The 22,176-nt window shown below is 63.5% G+C and overlaps 1 protein-coding gene across 2 annotated transcripts; it reads left to right on the top strand.

Moving 5' to 3' along the window:
• Positions 1-1,920: 1,920 nt before the first annotated feature.
• Positions 1,921-21,196, top strand: MAPK8IP2 (mitogen-activated protein kinase 8 interacting protein 2). Of its 2 annotated transcripts, XM_068168126.1 has the most exons (13): positions 1,921-2,034; positions 8,101-8,206; positions 9,773-10,000; positions 11,374-11,476; positions 11,978-12,109; positions 12,236-14,260; positions 15,216-15,291; positions 17,243-17,415; positions 17,509-17,618; positions 18,973-19,092; positions 19,208-19,278; positions 20,226-20,324; positions 20,808-21,196. In XM_068168126.1, exons 1-13 carry the CDS (start codon positions 1,970-1,972, stop codon positions 20,878-20,880), a joined length of 3,381 nt encoding a protein of 1,126 aa, XP_068024227.1. In that variant the 5' UTR covers positions 1,921-1,969; the 3' UTR covers positions 20,881-21,196. The 2 variants fall into 2 exon arrangements, with proteins under 2 accessions (XP_068024227.1, XP_068024226.1); XM_068168125.1 differs by having other exon boundaries at positions 11,978-14,260.
• Positions 21,197-22,176: the final 980 nt, after the last annotated feature.

Below are 22,176 nucleotides of genomic sequence, written 5' to 3'. Positions count from 1 at the left end.
GCAGCTGTGCCAAGGATGGAGAGGGGGAGCATGGCACTGATGCTGCGGCAGATGGGTCAGCAAGGGGGGGGGGGGGGGGGGGGGGGGCAGGTGGCATCTGTGCTGCTGTGCCATCTGCTGCTGCCAGGGGGGGCCTGATCTTGTTGTCAGGGGGGAAGCTCACTGTGGCCCTTTAGGGGTGCAGCCCCCCACCCCATCACCCTCTGGTGCTCCCTGAGCCTGGGGAGGGGCACCCACCTGCTGGGTGCCCAGTGCCCAGGATGGGGTGAGCGGCACAGCTTGGGGGGTGGGCACAGCGGAGGCTGTGGACCCCTGAATTTCTTTCCTCCCCTCCCCCCCCCCCAATCCCTACAGAGCTTTTTGTGGCACCCCTCGGACCCCCCAAATCCTCCTCAGCATCCAATGGGCAGGGCCTCTCCTTCCCCACGGCTCCTCTGGGCCATCAGCACCGGGCACAGACAGCAGGCACAGTCAGCAGGCAGCCCTGGGCACAGACGCCGGGCACAGACAGCAGGAACAGACACAGACCGGGCACTGACACCGGGAAGCCCTGGGCCATCAACACGGGGCCCGCAGGGGCAGCGGGCAGAGCCGCGGCCGTTCAGCACCGGGACAGCTCCTCTTCAGCACCACGCCGCGGACAGCTCCCGGCACCGCCTCTGCCCGGCCCTGGCCGCGCTGCCCGGCCCTGGCTGCTCCGCCCGCCCCCTAGGGAGCCGCGCAGATGCTCCTGTAGACCCCTGCGCCTCCTTACGGACCCCCCTGTGGACCCCCGTGCCTGCCTGTAGACCCCTTATGGACTTCTCCTATACCCCCCTGCCCCCCATATAGACCCCCGCACCTCCCCATAGACGGTCTGTGGAGCCCTGTACCCCCCCCCATAGATACTCCTATAGACCCCTTGTGGACGTCTTATAGACCCCTCCTTTCCCACGCTCCCCCGCCAAAGACCTTCCTATAGATCCCCTATGGACCTTCCTATAAAGCCCCCTTATAGATCCTCCTGTAGGGTATGGACCCTCCTATAACCCCCTGCCCCTCCCTATAGACGCCCTACATCTACCCATAGCCGCCCTGCTCCCGCTCTATACAGCTCCCAGACTCCCTCTGGACGCCCCCCTCCCATCTCCCGTATACCACTCCCAGCCACTCTGTACCATCCCCCCCCCCCCCCCCCCCCCGTCATCCCTCCCAGCCCCTCCCCGCTCCCCTCTAGACACACCCCCGCCTTTACCACCCCATATTCCCCCTGCTCCCTCCCTATACCACCTACTGCTCCTCCTGCCTATACCGCACTGCCCCCTCCCTATACGGCTCCCAGCCCCTCCTTATACAGCCCCTATAACACCCCACAACCCCTCCTCCCAATCCCGCAGCCCCCGCCCCTTCCTATACCGCTCCATCACCTCCCTACATCCCTCCTCGCCCCTCCTTATACCTCTCCAGCCCTTCCTCCCCGTCCTGCAGCCCCCGCTCCTCCCTAAACCTCTTTCCCCCCGCCTATACCATCCCCGTCCTCTCTCTACACCACCCCTACAGCCCCCCCAGCCCGTCCCTATACTGCTCCATCCCCTCCCTGTACCCCTACTTGTCCCTCCTAAGCCACCCCTCCTCCCCATCACGCAGCCCTTGCCCCTCCCTACACCGCCCCTGTAGCCCCCAGCCCCTCCCGATACCTCTCCATCCCCTCCCTACACCACTTCTATAGCCCACCCCAGCCCCTCCCTATACCTACTCCCCCCTCACCCTCGCCTATACCGCCCCCATTCCCTCCCTACACCGCCCCTATACCCCCACCCCTTACTCCCCCTCCAGCCCTCAGCCCCCGCCCTTTCTGGCTCCTCCCTCCCTCTGTCCCCCCCCCCCCCCCCCATTCCTCCGTCCCCCTCTCCTCCCCTCCCCCCCCCGCCCGCTCCCCCCCCCGCCCCCCCCGCTCTCCGCAGTCCGGCGCAGCCCCGGCCGGGAGAAGATGGCGGATCGAGCCGAGATGTTCTCGCTTTCCACCTTCCACTCGCTGTCCCCCCCCGGCTGCAGGTCAGGGCCGCTCCGCTGCTGGGGGGTGCGGGGCACACACCAGCCCCGGGGAGGGTTATTGTTGGGGGATGGGGCAAAGATGCGGGATGTACCCCCCTGGGATGCCTCCGGGCACTGCGGGGATGCTCTGTCCGCTGCCCTGGGTACCGCGGGGCGAAGCGGGGGGGCCCCGGCTTCATCCTCCGCACCACCCCCACACGCCCCCCCGCCTTCCCCCTTCACCTTGGGGTGCGGCGGGGGCCTCGCACCGCGGCTAACGGCGCAGCGGCCGCCGGCCGCATCCTGTCCCCCCCCCCCCCGCCCCACTGACCCTAGTCACGGACGGTCAACCCCCTCCCCCACAGCCAGTCCCAGACACCCCCCATCCATCCCAGACAACCCCCCCACTGCTTAGGATCGTCACTCCCCGGTCTCAGCTCCCCCTGCCCCTCCCCGGTCTCATTTTCCCCCTCCCATCCCAGACCCCCCCCTTCTGGGGTCACAGTGTGTGTGTCCTTCCCCCCCCCCTTCACCCCCCGGCTCAGTTTCCCCCTTTCAGGCTAAACTCTGTGGGTTTTTCCCCCCCTCTAGGCCCAGATCCCTCAGCCCCGGGGTCAAGACGTTCCCCCCGCAGGTCCCAGACCCCCTTCCCCAGGCTCCAGACCCCCCCTTTTCTATCTCAGCTCCCCCCCCCCCGCGATTTCCAGACTGCCCCTCCCCAGATCCCAGGACCCCCCTCTCCCCGCATGTTCCAGGCCCCCTCCCCAGTCTCAGAACCCACCCCCAAGGCCCAGACCCCCCCTCCCCACCGGTCCCAAACCACCTCCCCGCCCTCCCCGGTGCTGCTGCATCCCGCCGGTGCGGGGGGAGCCACCGCCGCCGCCGCCGCCCCTTTGTCTCTCCCGAGGCTCCGCAGCGGCCCCGGGATGCGGGATGCAGGATGCGGGACCCCCGGGAACGGGCCCGCGGGGACTGGGGAGGCTTAGCGGGGGAGGGCAAGCCCCATCACCGGGGGTCCTCGGCTGGGGGAGCTCGGCGGGGTGGGAAGGGGGGGCGCTGACAGCGGGGAACATCTAGGGGGTATGGGAGGGGAACCTGGGGGGCATCTGCAGGGCTGTTTGGGGGCTTTGGTGGGGCAGAGGACCGAGGGGCTGGGGGTGTGCGAGGTGTGCCCTTGGTAGCTGGTGGCCTGTTCAGGGCAGGTGACGTGGCTGTGCCCTTCCTTCCCCTGGCACCCTCCTCTCCTGAGATGTCCCTTTCCTCTGGCATCCCCTTTCCCTTGGCATGAGATGTTCCTTTCCCTGGCATCCCCCTCCTCATCCTGGCGTCCTTCTCCTCACTCTGTCCCCTTCCCCTGGCATCCCCTTTCCCGTGTCCCCCTCCCTGTGGTGTTTGCAGCAGGTCCTTGCCCTTCACTGCAGCTGGGCCCGGGCCAGGGACACGTCCCAGCTGGGGACATGTCTCAGCTGTTGTCCCCAAGCCCTGGCCAGTACCATTGGTGGGTGCCAATGCCAAGGCTAGGGAGGTGGCATCTCTTCACCACCCTTGTGTCCCCCCTCCTTGGTGACAACCAACATGATGGGGTGCTCTTCAGAGTCCACTCATGTCCTTCTCCCTGGTGACACCCAGCATGGTGGGACGCTCTTTGGAAGTCCTTTGGTGTCCTCCTGCCTGGCAGAGAGGAGAACCTGGTGAAGGTTGGAAGGGCCATGGTGGTTCCCATGCAGTAGGACCTCAGCAGGGTTGCTGGGTGGCTTTTTGCTGCTGGTCTAGGTGCTGGTCACAGGTTTGGGGTGGGGGAACAAGCGCTCAGCTCCCTGGGGGGTGACAGTGGGCATGAGGTGGGCTGGTGGCATACTGTCCATGCCAGTCCCTGGCTGGTTGCTGCAGGAAAAGCTGTGGCAGGAGAACGCCTGCCAGGTCCAGGTGTCCTGGAAGCTGCTCTGGAAATGGGCAGGAAATTCCTTCCTCCTGGGGCTACTCCTGCATCCCTCCCTGGCAGTGGGGGGTCTTGGACCTCTTTGGGGGTCACTTGGTGCTGCCTGGACCCCATCCTTCCCATCTGCTCCTTGTCCCCCTCGTGTCAGAGGTGCCCAGGGCCATGTCCCATGCCTGCAGCAGTGCTGCTGCAGCTGGGACATGGCCAAGATCCCCAAGGGGCCCCTCAGCTCTGGCTGGTGGCCCCATCCTGCTGTGATGAGCTCAGCCCTCCATGGCAGCCCATCACCCTATTGTGGTGATGCCATCCCACCATGGCAAACCTAACCCTCCGTGGGGGCCTCATCCCACGGTGGCATCTTGCCAGAACAAGTCACCATCCTACTGTGGTGGTCCCATCCCACCATGGCAAGCCCATCCCATCCTGCTGGTGTCCCTGCATTCCACCATGACAACCCCATCCTGCCTTGGTGGCCTCAGCTCACCATCTCACCACAGCATCTCACCACGGCACTCCTTTCCTGCCATGGTCACTTCACTCTACCATGGCAGCCCCAGCCTGCTGTGGTGCCCCCATCCCTCCTCCATGGCAGCCCCATCCTGCTGTGTGCCCCCATCCCTCCTCCATGGCAGCCCCATCCTGCTGTGGTGCCCCCAACCCTCCTCCATGGCAGCCCCATCCTGCTGTGTGCCCCCATCCCTCCTCCATGGCAGCCCCATCCTGCTGTGGTGCCCCCATCCCTCCTCCATGGCAGCCCCATCCTGCTGTGGTGCCCCCATCCCTCCATGGCAGCCCCATCCTGCTGTGGTGCCCCCATCCCTCCTCCATGGCAGCCCCATCCTGCTGTGGTGCCCCCATCCCTCCATGGCAGCCCCATCCTGCTGTGGTGCCCCCATCCCTCCCCCATGGCAGCCCCATCCTGCTGTGGTGCCCCCATCCCTCCATGGCAGCCCCATCCTGCTGTGGTGCCCCCATCCCTCCATGCCCTGTGGTGGTGCCACCACTCTGCCCCACCGCCCTGCCGTGCCTGCCTCAGCTCCTGAGCGCCATGACCTAGAAATTGCAGCCGTGGTTTGTCACGGTGGTGGCTCCCTGATGAGGGGGGACGTGGCCTCCTTGGGCAGCCAGAAGCTGGCCATGCCATGCTGGGCCATGCTGGGCCATGCCATACCACCCCAAGACCAGGGCATGGGCTGCTGGAGAAGCTGCTCCCTTGGGTGAGGAGAGTGCCGGGATGTAGACCAAGATCCTGGCTGGCACCGGCTTGCAGCACCCAAGCAGGTGGTGGCCACCCCAGGAAAACTCATCTCTGAGCTGGCCCCTGTTGACCCAGGCAGATGAGGGACCCCTGAGGCCCCTGCTCACCCCTGGGGAATGCAGGAGGTCCCAGCAGGTTCTGTCCCCAACCCTGTGGCCTGCAGAGCAACCACTGATGTCTGGTTGCCACCAACACCAGGGCTGTGCTCCCCCTCACCCTGGGGGTTCTGCTTCCCCCTATCCTGAGGGTTCTTCACCCCCTTGCCCCCCAGTCCTCAAGGTTCTGCTTCCCCAATCCTGGGGGCTCTGCTCTCCCCATCCTCAATGTTCTGCTCTCCCCATCCTCAATGTTCTGCTTCCCCCATCCTGGGGGCTCTGCTCTCCCCATCCTCAATGTTCTGCACCCCCCATCCTGGGGCTCTGCTCTCCCCATCCTCAATGTTCTGCTTCCCCATCCTGAGGCTCTGCTCTCCCCATCCTCAATGTTCTGCTCCCCCAATCCTGGGGCTCTGCTCTCCCCATCCTCAATGTTCTGCTCCCCCCATCCTGGGGCTCTGCTCTCCCCATCCTCAATGTTCTGCTCCCCCCATCCTGGGGCTCTGCTCTCCCCATCCTCAATGTTCTGCTCTCCCCATCCTGAGGCTCTGCTCTCCCCATCCTCAATGTTCTGCTCCCCCCATCCTGAGGCTCTGCTCTCCCCATCCTCAATGTTCTGCTCCCTCCATCCTGGGGCTCTGCTCTCCCCATCCTCAATGTTCTGCTCCCCCTATCCTGGGGCTCTGCTCTCCCCATCCTCAATGTTCTGCCTCACCCCATCCTGGGGGCTGTGCTCTCCCCCCTCCCCTTGAGATTCTGCTCCCCCTCATTCTTGAGGTTCTGCTTCCCTCATCCTGGGAGTTCTGCTCCTGCCACCTCTGAGGTTCTTCTCCCTGGGGCTGCCCCACTGCTGGCTGGGATTTGGGGTCCTTGGGGCAGGCCCCCACCCTGCTGCCAGCTGAGGCCACCTGGTGCCTGCAGCACCAGCCCTGCTGTTTTGCTCACAAATCTGCCCATATTGGCTGCTCTCTCCGTGTCCTACTTCTGGGCATTAAGTGATTAGGGGACATCTCCTCCCTGCGCAGTGGGGGCCAGGGGCTGCAGAAGGGGGGCAAAAACGGGGGGCAGAGGATTGCAGGGGGGGTTGGCCAGGGGAAGCTCTGAGGGCTGTGACCCACCACCATGCATGCCAGATGGGTCCTGGGACAGTCCAGTGAGGCCCAACAAGACCCCACTGAAGCCCTAGCAAGAGCTCAGTGATGCTCCAGCTAGACCCCTAGTGAGACCCCAGCAAGGTTCCAGTGATGCTCCAGCTAGACACCAATGAGACCCCAGCGAGACCCCAGCAGGACCCCAGTGATGCCCCAGCAAGGCTCCAGTAAGACCTTAACAATGCCCCAAATAGACCCCAAAGGTGTCCCATCAGGACCCAAACCAAGTCCCAGTGCCTCCATAGACTCATCCCCACCAGAGGAGCCTCACAAGCCCTGTTATTTGTCCAGGTGCTGCTGGGCTCTAGGGGGGTCTGGGTGCTTCTCCCAGTAGGGTGGCCAGGAGGTGCCTGCTGGCACCCAGGGGCTGCTGGGCTCTAGGGGGGTCTGGGTGCTTCTCCCAGTAGGGTGGCCAGGAGGTGCCTGCTGGCACCCAGGGGCTGCTGAATCTCCCAGCCTTCAGAGCCACCAGAAGTGTTGAGTTTCCCTTTGCCAACACCAAACCCTGCCAGCAGTTGTTGGTAGTCACCTTTTCTCCTCTTTTCCCTGCAGAATTTATCATGCCCCCTCCCCAGATTCTTGCCTTGGTTGCTCTGGCTGCTGTCATCTTGGGATGAGACAACCTCGGTGGCACCATGGGCAAGAGCAGGGTGTTGGGGCATCAGTGCTCCACTTGCTGTGGGTTTGGCTGGGAATTTGGCAGCCACCATGGTGGTGGCATCAGCACCTCTGCCTGTCCAGAGCTGAAAAGCCCTCATGGAATCCCAGCATGCTGGGGTGGGAAGGGACCTCTGGAGCTCAGCCAGTCCAACCTCCCCCTGCTCCAGCAGGCCACCCACAGCAGCTTGCCCAGGGGCACAGTGGCCAGGGGGGGTTGGAAGGATCCACAGAAGGCGACTCCACAACCTCTCAGGCAGCCTGCTCCAGGCCTCCAGCACCCTCACACCAAACAAGTTGCTCCTGATGGAACCTCCTGGCTTCCCCTTGCTGTCCCTTGGCCCTTGTGCTGTCCCTGGGCACCACTGAGCAGAGCCTGACCTCAGCCTGTTGCCCCACACAGCTCCTTCAGCTCCAGCTGAGCATTGATGCCTCTGGGGCTGCTCTTCTGCAGGCTCTCAGCCCCAGGGCTCTCAGCCTTTGCTCCTCACAGAGCTGCTCCAGGCCCCTCAGCATCTTCCCAGCCTCCCCTGGACTCTCTCCAGCAGCTCCCAGTCTCTCTGAACTGGGGAGCCCAGCAGTGGCCCCAGGGCTCCAGCTGTGGCCTCAGCAGGGCAGAGCAGAGGGGCAGGAGAACTCCCTTGAGACCATCAAGTCCAAGCCTTACCCCAGCACTGCCAGGTTGCCATGGCCCTCAGCACCACAGCTTCACAGCTTTGAAACCCCTCCAGGCATGGGCTGGGTGTGAAGGGGCAGGGTCCCATGCATCCTGTGAGCTTTTATCCTCCCTGTCACCTCCAACCTCCTTTGCCTCCTGCTACAGCCCCGGGTGCCGCCTGGGCTGATGGTCGGGCACCACCATTCCCATTCCGTGCTGGTGCCACACGGCTCTCCAAGCCCTCGTGGTGCCATGCTGGGGAGCTGGTGGCATCTCCCTGGGGTTAGTGGGGGTGTCACTGATGCTGATGTGCCGGCCCCTTTGCCCAGGCCCCCCCAGGACATCAGCCTGGAGGAGTTTGATGACGAGGACCTGTCGGAGATCACGGACGACTGCGGCATTGGCCTCAACTACGACTCCGACCACTATGAGAAGGTGCAGGGCCTGGGGCACGCTGGGGGGGAGGGCACTGGGAGGGCATCGGCCTGGCAAGGCCCGTCCTGGAGCCCAGGGTGCAAGTTCCTCCTGCCTGGGTACCACCTGCCTGGGTGCTGAGCACAAGGACCTCAGCATGGCTGGGCACCCTGGCACCTCCCACCACACCGAGCTGAGCCCCAGGGAGTGGTCACAGGGGACATGGGGGGGGGCTCAGCAGCCAATGCCAGTGCTGGACCCACCCGCCAGGTGCCCACCTACCATCCTGATTCACTGGCTCTGGTGGTTCCAGTGTCACCAGTGGCTTTGGTGGCTCTGTGGTAGATCCAGTGGCTCTCCTGGATCTGGTGGCTTTGGTGGCTCTGTGTAGATCCAGTGGCTCTCCCAGATCTGGTGGGTCCAGTGGCTCTGTGGTAGATCCAGTGGTTCTCCTGGACCTGTTGGCTTTGGTAGATCCAGTGGCTCTCCTGGATCTGGTGGTTTTGTTGGCTCTTGGGTAAATCCAGTGGCTCTCCTGGATCTTGTGGCTTTGGTGGCTCTGTGGTAGATCCAGTGGCTCTCCTGGATCTGTTGGCTTTGGTGGCTCTGTGGTAGATCCAGTGGCTCTCCTGGATCTTGTGGCTTTGGTGGCTCTGTGGTAGATCCAGTGGCTCTCCTGGATCTGGTGGCTTTGGTAGATCCAGTGGCTCTCCTGGATCTGGTGGGTCCAGTGGCTCTGTGGTAGATCCAGTGGCTTTCCTGGATCTGGTGGCTTTGGTAGATCCAGTGACTCTCCTGGATCTGTTTGCTTTGTTAGATCCAGTGGCTCTCCTGAATCTGGTGGGTCCAGTGGCTCTGTGGTAGATCCAGTGGCTCTCCTGGATCTGTTGGCTTTGTTAGATCCAGTGGCTCACCTGGATCTGTTTGCTTTGGTGGCTCTGTGGTAGATCCAGTGGCTCTCCTGGATCTGTTGGCTTTGGTGGCTCTGTGGTAGATCCAGTGGCTCTCCTGGATCTGTTGGCTTTGGTGGCTCCGTGGTAGATCCAGTGGCCCTCCCACTTCCGGTTGCCTTGGTGGCCTTGATACCTCTGGTGGCTCCTATGTCTCCATCAACTCCGATGGCTTTGGTGGCTCTGGTGGCTCTTTCAGCCCAGTGTCTTCCTAGCCTATGGTGGCTCTGATCCCTTCAGTGACTCTGTGGCTTTGGAGGCTCTGGTATCTTCAGTGGCTACCATGGCTCTTCAGTGGCTCTGGTTGCTCCAGTGTCTCTTCTGGCTTTAGTGGCTCTGGTCACTTTGGGGTCTCTGCAGCGCGTCCTGTGGCCCTGGTGGCTCCCCAGGCTTTGTGACTCCCTGGGCTCTGGTGGCTCCAGTGGCTTTGGTGGCCCTGGTGGCTCTGGCAGGCATCTGCGTGGGTCACCCTCCTCCATGGGGTGCTGGGTGTGGGGGCCAGGACAGGGAGGGTGCTGGCAGACCCACAAGGGTCCTTGGCCGGGGGCACTTTGCTCTTGGAGCCCTCTGCCCTGCTGGGGCCGGGATGGTGCCAGCTGTTGGTGGCCGTGCCGCTCACCCTCTGCCCCCTGCCCAGGACTGCCTGGTGCTGGAGCGCGGGGAGCAGCCGCACCCAGTCTGCACCTTCCAGGAGGACTTCCAGGAGTTCGAGATGATCGACGACAATGAGGAGGAGGAGGAGGAGGAGGAAGAGGGCAATGAGGCTCCCCTGTCCCCTTCGGCCTCACCCGTGCCCTCGCCCGTCCTGGAGGAGACCCAGAAGCTGCGACCCACCACCCTCAACCTGACTGCCCCGGGCACCCAGGTGAGGCTGGGGCTGTGGGCAGGGGTCTCTGCCTCCCTCCCCCTGGGGTCTCTGTCCTCCCCCCCCAGGCTGGTGGGAGAGGAGGGGGGAACTCTGTGGGGGGTGACATGGGAAGAGTCCCCACCAGGCACCCCCAGAGTGGGCACAGAAGAGAAAGATGGCACCATCCGAGCTGAGAACACTGGGGAAGGGTCTGTGCCCTCTGGAGGGTCTGGAGCTCCCCAGGCTGTCTCTGTGTGCCTGAGGGCTGGTTGCTGGCAGCGGGCACAGTGAGGATCGTGTGGCAGCCCTGTGTGCCACATGTGCTGTGCTCCCCCCGTTCCACCCCTGTGCTCAGGGGCTCCCCCACGTGGGGAGGTGTGTGTGTGGGGAGTCCCCGCTGGGGTGGCACTGCAGGGGTGCCCCCATGTCCCCATGCAGGGTGTGCCACGCCTCGCCACCGCAGTGCGTGGGCAGCCGCTTGCAGCTGCCAGCGTTGCCATGGTGCCGAGGGGGTGTGTGGTTCTGAGATGCTGGGCACCCTCTCCCAGGAGGGCACTGGGATTTGGCAGGGGGAGCTGGCACAGGAGTGTGCCGAACCCCCAGAGTGGGAACCCTCCACCCTGACCCGCTGCACCCTGGGGGTTGCATGGGCATAGCTGCATCCTGCTGCCACGCTGCTCGGTTGTGATACCAGGTGGTGCCCAAACCCATGTGCCCGTGGTACTAATCCCAGTTTTCCCAGCTCCAACCTTTATGCTCCAGTTCCAGGACTGGATGAGACCCCATTACCCACTGGATCTCCCCAGCACCCCTCCCTAGGGCAATGCCTGACCCTCCCTTGCTATGCCAGGCTAATGTGTGCCTGCTGGCACACGGTGCCAGCCCTGCTGGTTGGGATTATTGCTGCCCATGCTTTCTGAGGGAATGATCCCTCTCCACAGGGCCTGGTGGCTTTGAAGGTGTGTGAGGAGCCATGCCCAGCTCAGTGGGTCAGGCTCAGCTCCTGGGGCACTTGGGCACAGCCCTGGGTCCGCAGCAGTACCAGGCTGTTTTGCCCAGGGCCATGTGGGGCAGGCACTGTGCTGTCCCCCTGTCCTGTCCTGCCATGCTGGGGCAGATAGGGACGCAGCAGCTCTAATCCCAGCAAAGCCCCTGAGCACATGGCACAGGCACTGCCATGCTGCTCAGGGGCACCAAGCCATGCCAAGAGGCATCCCTGGACTGCTTTGGGTGCCCTTGTGCCATCCTCACTGGGCATCCCGGCTCCTTGCCCTTGTCATGGCCCCAGATGTGCCCTAAGGGCCCTGCCCCTTGTTTTGGCTGCCCCAAATTCACCCCCTCTGGGGGCTCACCCACCCATTGCCCACCTCCTGGCACTGCTCTGCCCCCAGGACTCCCTGAACAACAATGGCAACTTCCCTGTGCCTGCTCACCGCACCACCTGGCAGGATGCCCTTCGCCACTCCTCCTCCTCCTCCACTTCCTCACACACTGGTGAGATTGGGGTGGGCATGGGCACAGGAATGGACACCCTTTGGGTTAACTCCTGGTGGGGGTTTGGCGCTGGTGCAATGCTGTGGGGGAGTGGTTGTCACTGGGCACCCCTTGGGTTGAATCTTGGTGGGGGTTTGGCCCTGGTGCAATGCTGTGGGGGAGTGGTTGTCACTGGGCACCCCTTGGGTTGAATCTTGGTGGGGGTTTGGCCCTGGTGCAATGCTGTGGGGGAGTGGTTGTCACTGGGCACCCCTTGGGTTGAATCTTGGTGGGGGTTTGGCCCTGGTGCAATGCTGTGGGGGAGTGTTGTCACTGGGCACCCCTTGGGTTTACTCCTGGTGGGGTTTAAGCCCTGGAGTGGGGCAGCAGCTGGCTTCAAGGACCCCTTGGGTTAAATCCTGCTGGGGTTTTGTCTCTGGAACAGGGTTGTGGGTAAGAGGCTGGCACAGGGTATCCCGTGGGCAGGCTCTGGTGACAGTGGGGCTCTGCCTTCCCTTGCAGGACACTCGTCGCCCCACGCCTGCATCCAGGACGGCCCCTGCCTGGAGACCCCCCCTGGGCTGCCCCCCGCCTCGCTGCCGCCCTCCTGCCCCTTTGACTCACAGGGCAACAGCCCCGGGTGGCTGGCACATGGTAACCCCTCCCCCCCGGGCAGCGGGCAAGATTTGAACATGAACCTCATCTCCTCTGTGCTCCAAGCTCCGCACGCCCCTGGCCACCCCTGCCCGCTGCCCCCTCACCCCTCTCTCTCTCCAACAGGGCCCGCGGCACCTCCCGGCCACGCCGCCGGCCCCGATGCCACCTCGTCACCCACGCCCGCCGCTGGGCACCGTGCCGCCCCCCGGCGCGAAGCCAGGCCCGGGCAAGGGGATGGCACGGGGACCGGGAGCCCGGGGTCCTCTGCAGCCCACTGCCAGCAGCCTGGCTCCCCTCCAGCCCCAGTGGAGCTGGCGGCCGTGGCCCGTCACGACGGGCATGGTGCTAGGCTGGCGGGCACCTACGCGTGCCCCGCAGAGCCGCTGAGCTCCGACGGGGAGGGCACCCAGCCCGGGCGGGCGGCCAGCGTGCGCGGGCACCCCTCGGGCTCCTCGGAGACCACCTCGCCCTCCTCGGACCCCGGCATCGAGGCTGACCTGACCAGCAGGACCGGCAAAGCCTTCGCGCCCGGCGGGCGGCGCGGGGAGGACCTGAGCTCGCCTGGCTCGGACTCGGAGGTGGAGGGGGAGATTGCGGCGGCCTTCGGCGGCGGGCACCTGGTCAGCAACATGATCTCCTCCATCTCCGAGACCGAGCTGGACCTCAGCAGCGCCAGCAGCAGCGGCAGGTCCTCACACCTCACCAACTCCATCGAAGAGGCCAGCTCCCCCGCCTCCGAGCTGGAACCCGAGCTGGAGGTGCCCGGCCTGATGGGCATCAAGGACGCCCTGCTGCTGGATAAGGGCAAGGAGCAGGAGGAGGAGGAGGTGGAGGAGAAGCCGGAGAGGGAGGTGGTGAGGAGGGAGAGCTTGGCGGAGCTGAAGATGGAAGGTTACTACGACAGCCTCAACCCTGCCGACCCCTGTGCCGTGCCCACCGGGCAGACGGACGCCTCCAGCCCCCCCGACCTGAAGATCGACCCTGACCACGGCCTGGAGAGCATCCGGCGCTCCTTCTACCTGCCCGTGGGGCCCAAGCTGCTGCCCGAGGCGGACGAGGAGGACAACAGCGACTTCGAGTCGGACTCAGAGTCGGAGCCCGACCTGAGCGAGGACTCGGACTCCCCCTGGCTGCTCAGCAACCTGGTCAACAAGATGATCTCGGAGGGTTCCTACCCCATCAAGTGCCCGGACGAGTGCTTCCAGCAGGGCCACTCGCTCTCTGACACCATCTCGCCTGCCTCCGACCTGGAGCCCGAGATCCTCAGCGAGGCCCTGGACCCTGGCACGCCGCCCTCGCCGCTGGGTGCGGGCGAGCCGGGCGCCCTGCCCCGTGCCATCGAGCTGGTGGACATGGAGACGCTGCGAAGCTCCCTGCGGGACGAGGGGGAGGCGGGCACCGAGCCAGTGCCCGAGCTGCCCAGCGACGAGCCGGGTCCTTTCCTCTTCATGAGCAACCCCACGAACGACACCATCGCGCCCGTCACCATCGACCGGCTGGGCACCGCTGAGGTCCTGGCCTCCTTCGGCTGCCGCCCCGCGCCGCCCTGCGGCTCCCCTGGCAGCCAGCCGCTGGGCACCGGCCCCCAGGGCTGGGCCGTCGACAGGGACCTGGACTCGGACGCCCTGGAGGCCAATGCCACGATCGATGACGTTCGGTTAGGGCCGCGGGGGCCCGACGCCATCTCGCCCACCCTGGACGTCTCCACCGCCAAGACCAACCGCGGGTTCACCATGGCCTTCTCCAGCCAGCAGCAGCAGCAGGAGGAGGAGGAGGAGGAGGAGCTGCCCTACCTGAAGGGTTCCCCATTCGCCGAGGAGCAGCTGCAGGGGGGCTTCGGGGGGCCGGCAGCGGGCACCCCCGGGCTGGCAGAGCCGCGGGCAAGGGACGAGTCGCTGGCATACGACGCTCTGAAGTACACGCTGGTGGTGGACGAGCACACCCAGCTGGAGCTGGTCAGCCTGCGGCGCTGCACCTCAGTGCTGAGTGACAACAGCGACCTGCTGCCCCCCGGCGACGATGGCGATGGGCACGGGCTGGGCGTCCCCGACCCCCACAGCTCCTCCGAGGACTCTTCCCCGGAGGCTGACCTCCACTTCTCCAAGAAGTTCCTCAATGTCTTTGTCAACAGCACCTCACGCTCCTCCAGTGAGTCGCCGTGGTGTGCCGTGCTGCACCCTGCCCTGTCCTGCTGTGCCCTGCCATGCTGTGCTCTGCCATGCTGTGCCATGTCATGGTTCCTATGTCATGATGTCTCCTGTCATGTGCCGTGCCATGCCCTGCTATGCTATGATGTGCCGTGCCATGTTGTGCCATGCTGCACCATGCCATGCCATGCTGTGCTGTGCCATGCTGTGCCAGGTCATGCTATACCATGTCAAATCATGATGTGCTATGTCATGATACACCATGCCGTGCCATGCCATGCCATTCAATGCCATGCTGTGCCAGCCTGGGCTGCTCTGTGTGCTGTTGGGAGGCTGCTTGCCTTTCACCATCCTCCCTTGGCCATGGCGTCATCCCTGGGTGATGTGGCACAGCACAGTATGGCATGGGAGGTGGGGCAGGTTGGCTGTGAAGGGCATGACGCTAGAGCCAGCAGCCATGGGTTCTGCACCATGGGGCTGGACCCAGCAGCCATGGGTTCTGCACCATGGGGCTGGACCCAGCGACCATGGGCTCTCCACCATGAGGCTAGAGCCAGCAGCCATGGCCTCTCTACCTTGGGGCTGGACTCAGCAGCCATGGGTTCCCCACCTTGGGGCTGGACCCAGCAGCCATGAGCTCTCCACCGTGGGGCTGGACCTAGCAGCTCATGGGTTCCCCACCGTGGGGCTGGACCTAGCAGCCATGGGTTCTGCACCATGGGGCTGGACCCAGCGGCCATGGGCTCTCCACCATGAGGCTAGACCCAGCAGCCATGGGTTCTCCACCATGGGGCTGGACCCCAAGACTGTGGGCTCATGTGGGATTCCCCTAAGTCAGAGCCTTGCAACCATGGGTAATGGCCATCAGCCTCCTCACCCCTAGGTCCCCCAGCATGTAGTAGGGTGGGAGCTGTCCCCCAGCCCCATGGTAACCTCCTCCTCTTTCTCCTCTGCAGGCACAGAGTCCTTTGGGCTGTTCTCCTGCATGGTCAACGGGGAGGAGCGGGAGCAGACCCACCGCGCTGTCTTCAGGTGAACACCAAGCCCACCATGACCATGGCCATGGGCACCTCGGGGGCGGGGGGCTCTCACAGGACCCCCTGCATCACAGCATCACAGCATACATGGGGTTGGTCACCCTGCAGCCAGCAGAGACATCTCCAACTAGATCAGGTTGCTCAGGGCCCCAGTGAGTTTGACCTTCAGGGCTGGGACCTTCCACCACTTCTCTGGGCAACCTGTTAAAGAGGGTTTCACCTCCTAGACCTTATCAGCCTGACCTCAGTGCCAGGCAAGATTATGGAACAGATCATCTTGAGTGCAATCACACAGCACTTACAGGGTGGCCAAGGGATCAGGCCCAGCCAGCATGGATTTAGGAAGGGCAGGTCCTGCCTGACCAACCTGATCTCCTTCTATGCCCAGGTGACTGCCTGGTGGATGTGGGGCAGGCTGTGGATGTAGTCTACCTGGACCTCAGCAAGGCCTTTGACACTGTCCCCCATAGCAAACTCCTGGCCAAGCTGTCAGCTCCTGGCTTGGATGGGAGCACACTGCATTGGGTTAGGAACTGGCTGGAGGGCTGAGCCCAGAGAGTGGTGGTGAATGGTGCCACATCCAGCTGGCAGCCAGGCACTAGTGGTGTGCCCCAAGGATCAGTGCTGGGCCCTGTGCTCTTTAACATCTTTATTGATGATCTGGATGAGGGCATTGAGTCCATCATCAGTAAATTTGCAGATGACACCAAGCTGGGGGCAGGAGTTGATCTGCTGGAGGGTAGAGAGGCTCTGCAGAGAGACCTCGACAGGCTGGACAGATGGGCAGAGGCCAAGGGCATGAGATTGAACACATCCAAGTGCCAGGTTCTGCACATTGGCCACAGCAACCCCATGCAGTGCTACAGGCTGGGGTCAGAGTGGCTGGAGAGCAGCCAGGTAGAGAGGGACCTGGGGGTGCTGGTTGACAGCTGGCTGAACATGAGCCTGCAGTGTGCCCAGGCAGCCAGGAGGGCCAATGGCATCCTGGCCTGCATGAGGAACAGTGTGGCCAGCAGGAGCAGGGAGGTCATTGTGCCCCTGTACACTGCACTGGTTAGGCTACACCTTGAGTCCTGTGTCCAGTTCTGGGCCCCTCAGTTTAGGGAGGATGTTGACTTGCTGGAATGAGTCCAGAGAATGGCAACAAAGCTGGGGAGGGGCTTGGAACACAGCCCTGTGAGGAGAGGCTGAGGGAGCTGGGGTTGTTTAGCCTCGAGAAGAAGAGACTCAGGGGAGACCTTATTGCTGTCTACAACCTGAAGGGAGGTTGTAGCCAGGTGGGGGTTGGTCTCTTCTCCCAGGTAGCCAGCACCAGAACAAGAGGACACAGTCTTAAGCTGCACCAGGGGAGGTTTAGGCTGGATGTTAGGAAGAAGTTCTACACAGAGAGAGTGATTGCCCATTGGAATGTGCTGCCCAGGGAGGTGGTGGAGTCACCATCACTGGAGGTGTTTAGGAAGAGCCTGGATGAGGCACTTGGTGCCATGGTTTAGTTGATTAGACGGTGTTGGGTGATAGGTTGGGCTTGATGGTCTCAAAGGTCTTTTCCAACCTGGTCTATTCTATTCTATTCTATTCTATTCTATTCTATTCTATTCTATTCTATTCTATTCTATTCTATTCTATTCTATTCTATTCTATTCTATTCTATTCTATTCTATTCTATTCTATCCTACCCTATCCTATCCTATCCTATCCTATCCTATCCTACCCTACCCTACCCTATCCTATCCTATCCTATCCTATCCTATCCTACCCTATCCTATCCTACCCTACCCTACCCTATCCTATCCTATCCTATTTTATCCTACCCTATCCTACCCTACCCTATCCTATCCTACCCTATCCTATCCTATCCTATCCTACCCTATCCTATCCTACCCTACCCTACCCTACCCTATCCTATCCTATCCCATCCTCTCCTCCTCCCATCCCCCCCCACGCAGGTTCATCCCTCGCCACGAGGATGAGCTGGAGCTGGACGTGGATGACCCCATCCTGGTGGAGCTGGAGGAGGATGACTACTGGTACCGGGGCTACAACATGCGGACGGGGGAGCGCGGCATCTTCCCGGCCTTCTACGCCCACGAGGTGGTCAGCCAAGCCAGGGACACCGTCGGTACGGCCCCGTGGGGGTCTCCAGGGGGCACGTGGTGGTGTGGGGGGGGAGTGGGCGTGGTCTTGGGGCATTGTCTCCACCTTCCCCATCCAGGTCTGAAGAGGAACCCATGCTGGGTAGAGAGGTTCAACGTCCAGTTCCTGGGCTCAGTGGAGGTCCCATACCACCAAGGCAACGGCATCCTCTGTGCAGCCATGCAGAAGGTCAGTGGTGGTGGTGGAGTGGCCTCACCCCAACCCCCAGTCTGCCATCTTAATGGCTGCTCATGGCTTGAAGAGGTGGAGGCTCTGTTAGGTTAAGAACTGGCTGATGGTCAGGCCCAAAGAGTGGTGGCTGGTCACTGGGGGTGTTCCCAGAGCTCAGGGCTGGGACCGGTTGTGTTTAATGCCTTCAGCAATGGTCTGAGGGGGATCAGGGCACCCTCAGACAGTGTGCAGATGACACCAGGCTGGGTGGAAAGGGTTCCCAGCTCTACAGAGGGATCAGGCCAGGCTGGATCCATGGGCTGAGGCTCATGGGATGAGGTTCACTAAGGCCCAGGGCTGGGTCCTGCTCTTGGGTCACAACAACCCCATGAAGACTCCAGACTGGGGGCAGAATGGGTAGAAACTGCCCAGTGCAAAAGGACCTCAGGGGTTGGTGACAGCAGCTGGAGATGAGCCCAGGTGGCCAAGAAGGTCACCAGCAGCCTGGCCTGGATCAGCAATGGTGTGGCCAGCAGGAGCAGAGCAGGGATTGTCCCCCTGCGCTGGGCACTGCTGAGGCCACACCTGGAATCCTGGGGCCAGTTTGGAGCCCCTCACTCCAAGGACATGGAGGGGCAGGAGCAGGTCCAGAGAGGGGCAAGAGAGCTGTGGAAGGGTCTGGAGAAGTAAGAGCATGGTCTGGAGAACTTGTGAGGAGCAGCTGAGGGAGCTGGGGTGGTTGAGCCTGGAGAGAAGGAGGCTGAGGGGAGACCTTGTGGTCCCTGCAAGGAGGCTGCAGCCAGGTGGGGGTTGGCCTCTTCTCCCAAGGAACAAGCGAAGAGGAGCTGGCCTCAGGTTGGCCCAGGGGAGGTTGAGGTTGGACATTAGAAGAAACTTTTTCACTGGAAGGGCTCTCAGAGGTTGGCCCAGGCTGCCTAGGGAGGTGGTGGAATCCCCATCCCTGGAGGTGTTTCAGAGCCATGGAGATGTGGTGCTGAGGGCCATGGGTTAGCCCCAGCCTCTCTAGAGTTAAAGTGGTTGCACTGGATGAACTTCAAGGTCTTCTCCAGGCCTCTTCTCCCAAGGAACAAGAGAAGAGGAGCTGGCCTCAGGTTGGCCCAGGGGAGGTTGAGGTTGGCCATGAGGAACAATTTCTGCCCCTTGAGGCTTGCCCAGGCCTGGCCCAGACTGCCCAGGGCAGTGTTGGAGTCCTCATCCCTGGAGGGGTTCAGGAAAGCTGTGGGCATGGCATTGGTGACACGATTTAGTGACCATGGTGGTGTTGGGTGGATCATTGGACTCAATGAGCTTGGAGGGCTCCCTTCCAACCCCAATACCCTCTGTGCCCTTCACCCCCTGGTGCCCCCTGCAGATTGCCACCACCAGGAAGCTGACTGTGCACCTGCGCCCACCGGCCAGCTGCGACCTGGAGATCACCCTGCAGGGCATCAAGCTGATCCTCACCGTCACTGAGTACAGCCAGGATGAGGAGGTGGGGGGCTGGGGTGGGCACGGGTAGGCTGGGGGGCACCAGTCTGGGGGGTCTGGGCACCTGCCTTGCCCACCAGCCAGGCACCCACACGGTGGCTATGCCTCGCCCCCCCCAGTTCGAGCGGTGCAGCCACTTCTTCCAGATGAAGAACATCTCCTTCTGTGGGTGCCACCCACGGAACAGCTGGTGAGACAACCTCCCCACCATGGACCACGGCACCCCCAGAGCCCCTCCAGCACCCCCAGACTCAAAGGACCCCTTGGATCCTCCTCCAGTGTTCCCAGCCCCATGGGACCTCCTGGAACCCCCTGTCCAGTCGCAAAGATCCCCCAGACCCTGCTCCACTGCTCCCAGCCTCAAGGGACCTCCTGCAACCACCTCTCCAGCACTCCCAGTCCCAAAAGCCCCTCTAGACCCCCTCCAAACACTCCCCCAGACCCCTTTCCAGTGCTCTCAGCCCCAAAGCCCCCCAGACCTCTCTTCAGTGCTTCCAGCCCCAAAAGACCTCCCCAGCCCCCCTCTCCAGCGCCCCCAGCCCGAGGAGACCCCTACACCAGAGTTCCCAGTCCCATGGGAACTCCAGACCACTCCAATCCCAGACTGCACCCCCCCCTCTAGTCCTCCCAGCCCCGAGACCCCCAGCAGGGTGTTCCCAGCCCCAGAGGAGCTCCCAGACCCCCAGCACAGTACTCCCAGTCCCAAAGGATCCCCCAGCCCCCACCTTCAGTGCTCTCAGTCCCGAAGGACCTCTCCAGACTCACCCCTGAGCACCCCCAGACCCTCCCCTCCAGTGCTCCCAGTCCCAAAGGACCCTCCAGTCCAAAACCTCCAGTCCCACCCCAGCCCAGTGGTCCCAGCCCCAAGGCACTTCCTGCAACCACCTCTCCAGCACCCCCACCCCCAAAAGACTCCCAAGGGACCTCCTCCAAATCCCCTCCAGCATCCCCAGCCCCAGGGTTGCTCCCTTGGGTCCCTCATGGCGCCAGTCCAGGTGCCCTCACTCAGTCCCAAGCCCCGAAGCCCTACTGGGGGTCCCCTCTACAGACCTGGCCCTACCTGGGGGGGACAGGATTAGGGGTGTGCCTTCCCAGGGCAGGACTGGGGGTGTCCCCCTGACCCCCCTGCCCTGGCAGCTACTTCGGGTTCATCACCAAGCACCCCGTGCTGAGCCGCTTCGCCTGCCACGTCTTCGTCTCACAGGAGTCCATGCGGCATGTGGCCGAGTGTGTCGGGTACGGCGGGCACGGGGCACCGCAGGCTGGGGCACGGCCAGGGCTGGGGGCTGGGTGAAGACACCCTGGGGTGCCAAGGGCTGGGGGCACAGGGGAGATGGGTGGTATCTGGGTGCCAAGGGTGCTGGGTGCCAGGGGTGTGGGCATAATGGGAAGTCTGGGTGCAAGGGGCCTGGAGGTGCCAAGGGCTGGGGGTGAGGGGAAGCTGGGTGGTGGGTGTCTGGGTGCCAAGGGTGCTGGGTGCCAGGGGTGTGGGGATAATGGGAAGTCTGGGGGCTGGATGTGCCAGGGCTGGGGATGAAGGGGGGCTGGGGGTGCGGGGGAGATGGGTGGTGAGTATCTGGGTGCCAAGGGTGCTGCGTGGCAGGGATGTGGTCACACTGGGTGGTCTGGGGGCTGGATGTGCCAGGGCTGGGCATGTAAGGGGGCTGGGGGTGTGGGGGGTGCCAGTGCCCCCCCTGAGCCTGCTGTGCCCCCTGGCAGCCGAGCCTTTCAGGAATACTACCAGGAGCACCTGGAATACGCCTGCCCCACAGAGGACATCTACCTGGAGTAGGGCGGGGGGCAGCGCTGCCCAGTGCCCCCCCCAGAGACTCTGAGCCCCCCCTGCCAGCCGGCTTGGCTCCCCCCACCCCTACTCCAGCCCCACTGTCCCCCCCAGCACATCCTCACTGCTGCTTCTTTAGGGGGGGTGGGGGCCCGGGGGCCACCCCCACAGCCACTGACCCTGTGGGTGGGTCCTGGGGACGCCTGGCCCTGGGGGGGTGACGCATCCGAGCCTGGGGGGATCTGGGGGAGAAGCTTCCCCTCCCCTGCATGAGCAAAGCCAGCCCAGGAGCCCCCCCACTGCTGCAGGGGGCATGGGGACAAAGTGGGGGGCAACTGTTGGGGGAGGGGGGGGACTCAGGGAGGGGGAGGGGGGGGCTCAGGGAGGGGGAGTCAGGCTGGGGGAGGCCTTGGGGGGCCAATGGCTGCAGGGAGAGGGGGGTGCTGGGGTGAGCACCCCCAGCCATGAACCCCCTCTGCTCCGTCCCCACCCTGAACAGCAGCAGTGCCACCCCCCAATCCCCCAGGAGCCCCTCCATGTCTGCAGCCCCCCCAGGAAAGCCCCACGCCCCAGGGAGGCTCCCTGGGCTCTGAGCCTGCCACCAGTCCCCAGCCCCTGCCGTGTCCCCAGCCCCTGCCCCACCACTGCTCTGCCACCTCCTGACCTGGGGCCACTCTGGCCATGGTGGCCATGGGGTCATAGTGGCCATGGGGCCCACACTGGCAATGGGACCACACCAAAGTGGAGCCACACAAGCCACGCTGGCCACGAGGTCATGCTGGCCATGGAGATGTGGTGGCCACAAGACCATTCTGATCACAGGACCATGCTGACCATGGTGGCCATGAGGGCCATGGAAGCACACTGGCCACAAGTCCACACTGACCATGAGCCCACACTGGTCATGGAACCATGGTGGCCACAGGATCATGCTGACCATGAGACCGTGATGGCCACCCATAGGATCATGTTGACCATGGCACTGCAGTGGCCATGAGGCCACGGAGCCATGGTGGCCACAGGATCATGCTGACCACGGCACCACAGTGGCCACAAGGCCATGGAGCCATGGTGGCCACAGGATCATGCTGACCACGGCACCACAGTGGCCATGAGGCCATGGTGGACGTGGAGCCATGGTGGCCACAGGATCATGCTGACCACGGCACCACAGTGGCCACAAGGCCATGGAGCCATGGTGACCACAGGATCTTGCTGACCATGGCACCACAGTAGCCATGAGGCCATGGTGGACGTGGAGCCATGGTGGCCACAGGATCATGCTGACCACGGCACCACAGTGGC

This window comes from Melanerpes formicivorus, unplaced genomic scaffold (genome assembly GCF_026170545.1).
Source record: "Melanerpes formicivorus ecotype bairdi unplaced genomic scaffold, bMelFor1.0.p_v2 SCAF_132, whole genome shotgun sequence".
NCBI lineage: Eukaryota > Metazoa > Chordata > Aves > Piciformes > Picidae > Melanerpes > Melanerpes formicivorus.
This window is presented reverse-complemented; position numbering and strand designations above follow the sequence as displayed.

What these genes read in the sequence shown, in the direction of transcription:
- MAPK8IP2 (XM_068168125.1), top strand. Translation starts at nt 1,970, where the DNA reads ATGGCGGATCGAGCCGAGATGTTCTCGCTTTCCACCTTCCACTCGCTG. An exon ending in CCAAGCCAGGGACACCGTCG is followed by an intron (nt 17,416 to 17,508) that starts GTACGGCCCCGT and finishes TTCCCCATCCAG; the next exon opens with GTCTGAAGAGGAACCCATGC. An exon ending in AGTACAGCCAGGATGAGGAG is followed by an intron (nt 19,093 to 19,207) that starts GTGGGGGGCTGG and finishes CGCCCCCCCCAG; the next exon opens with TTCGAGCGGTGCAGCCACTT.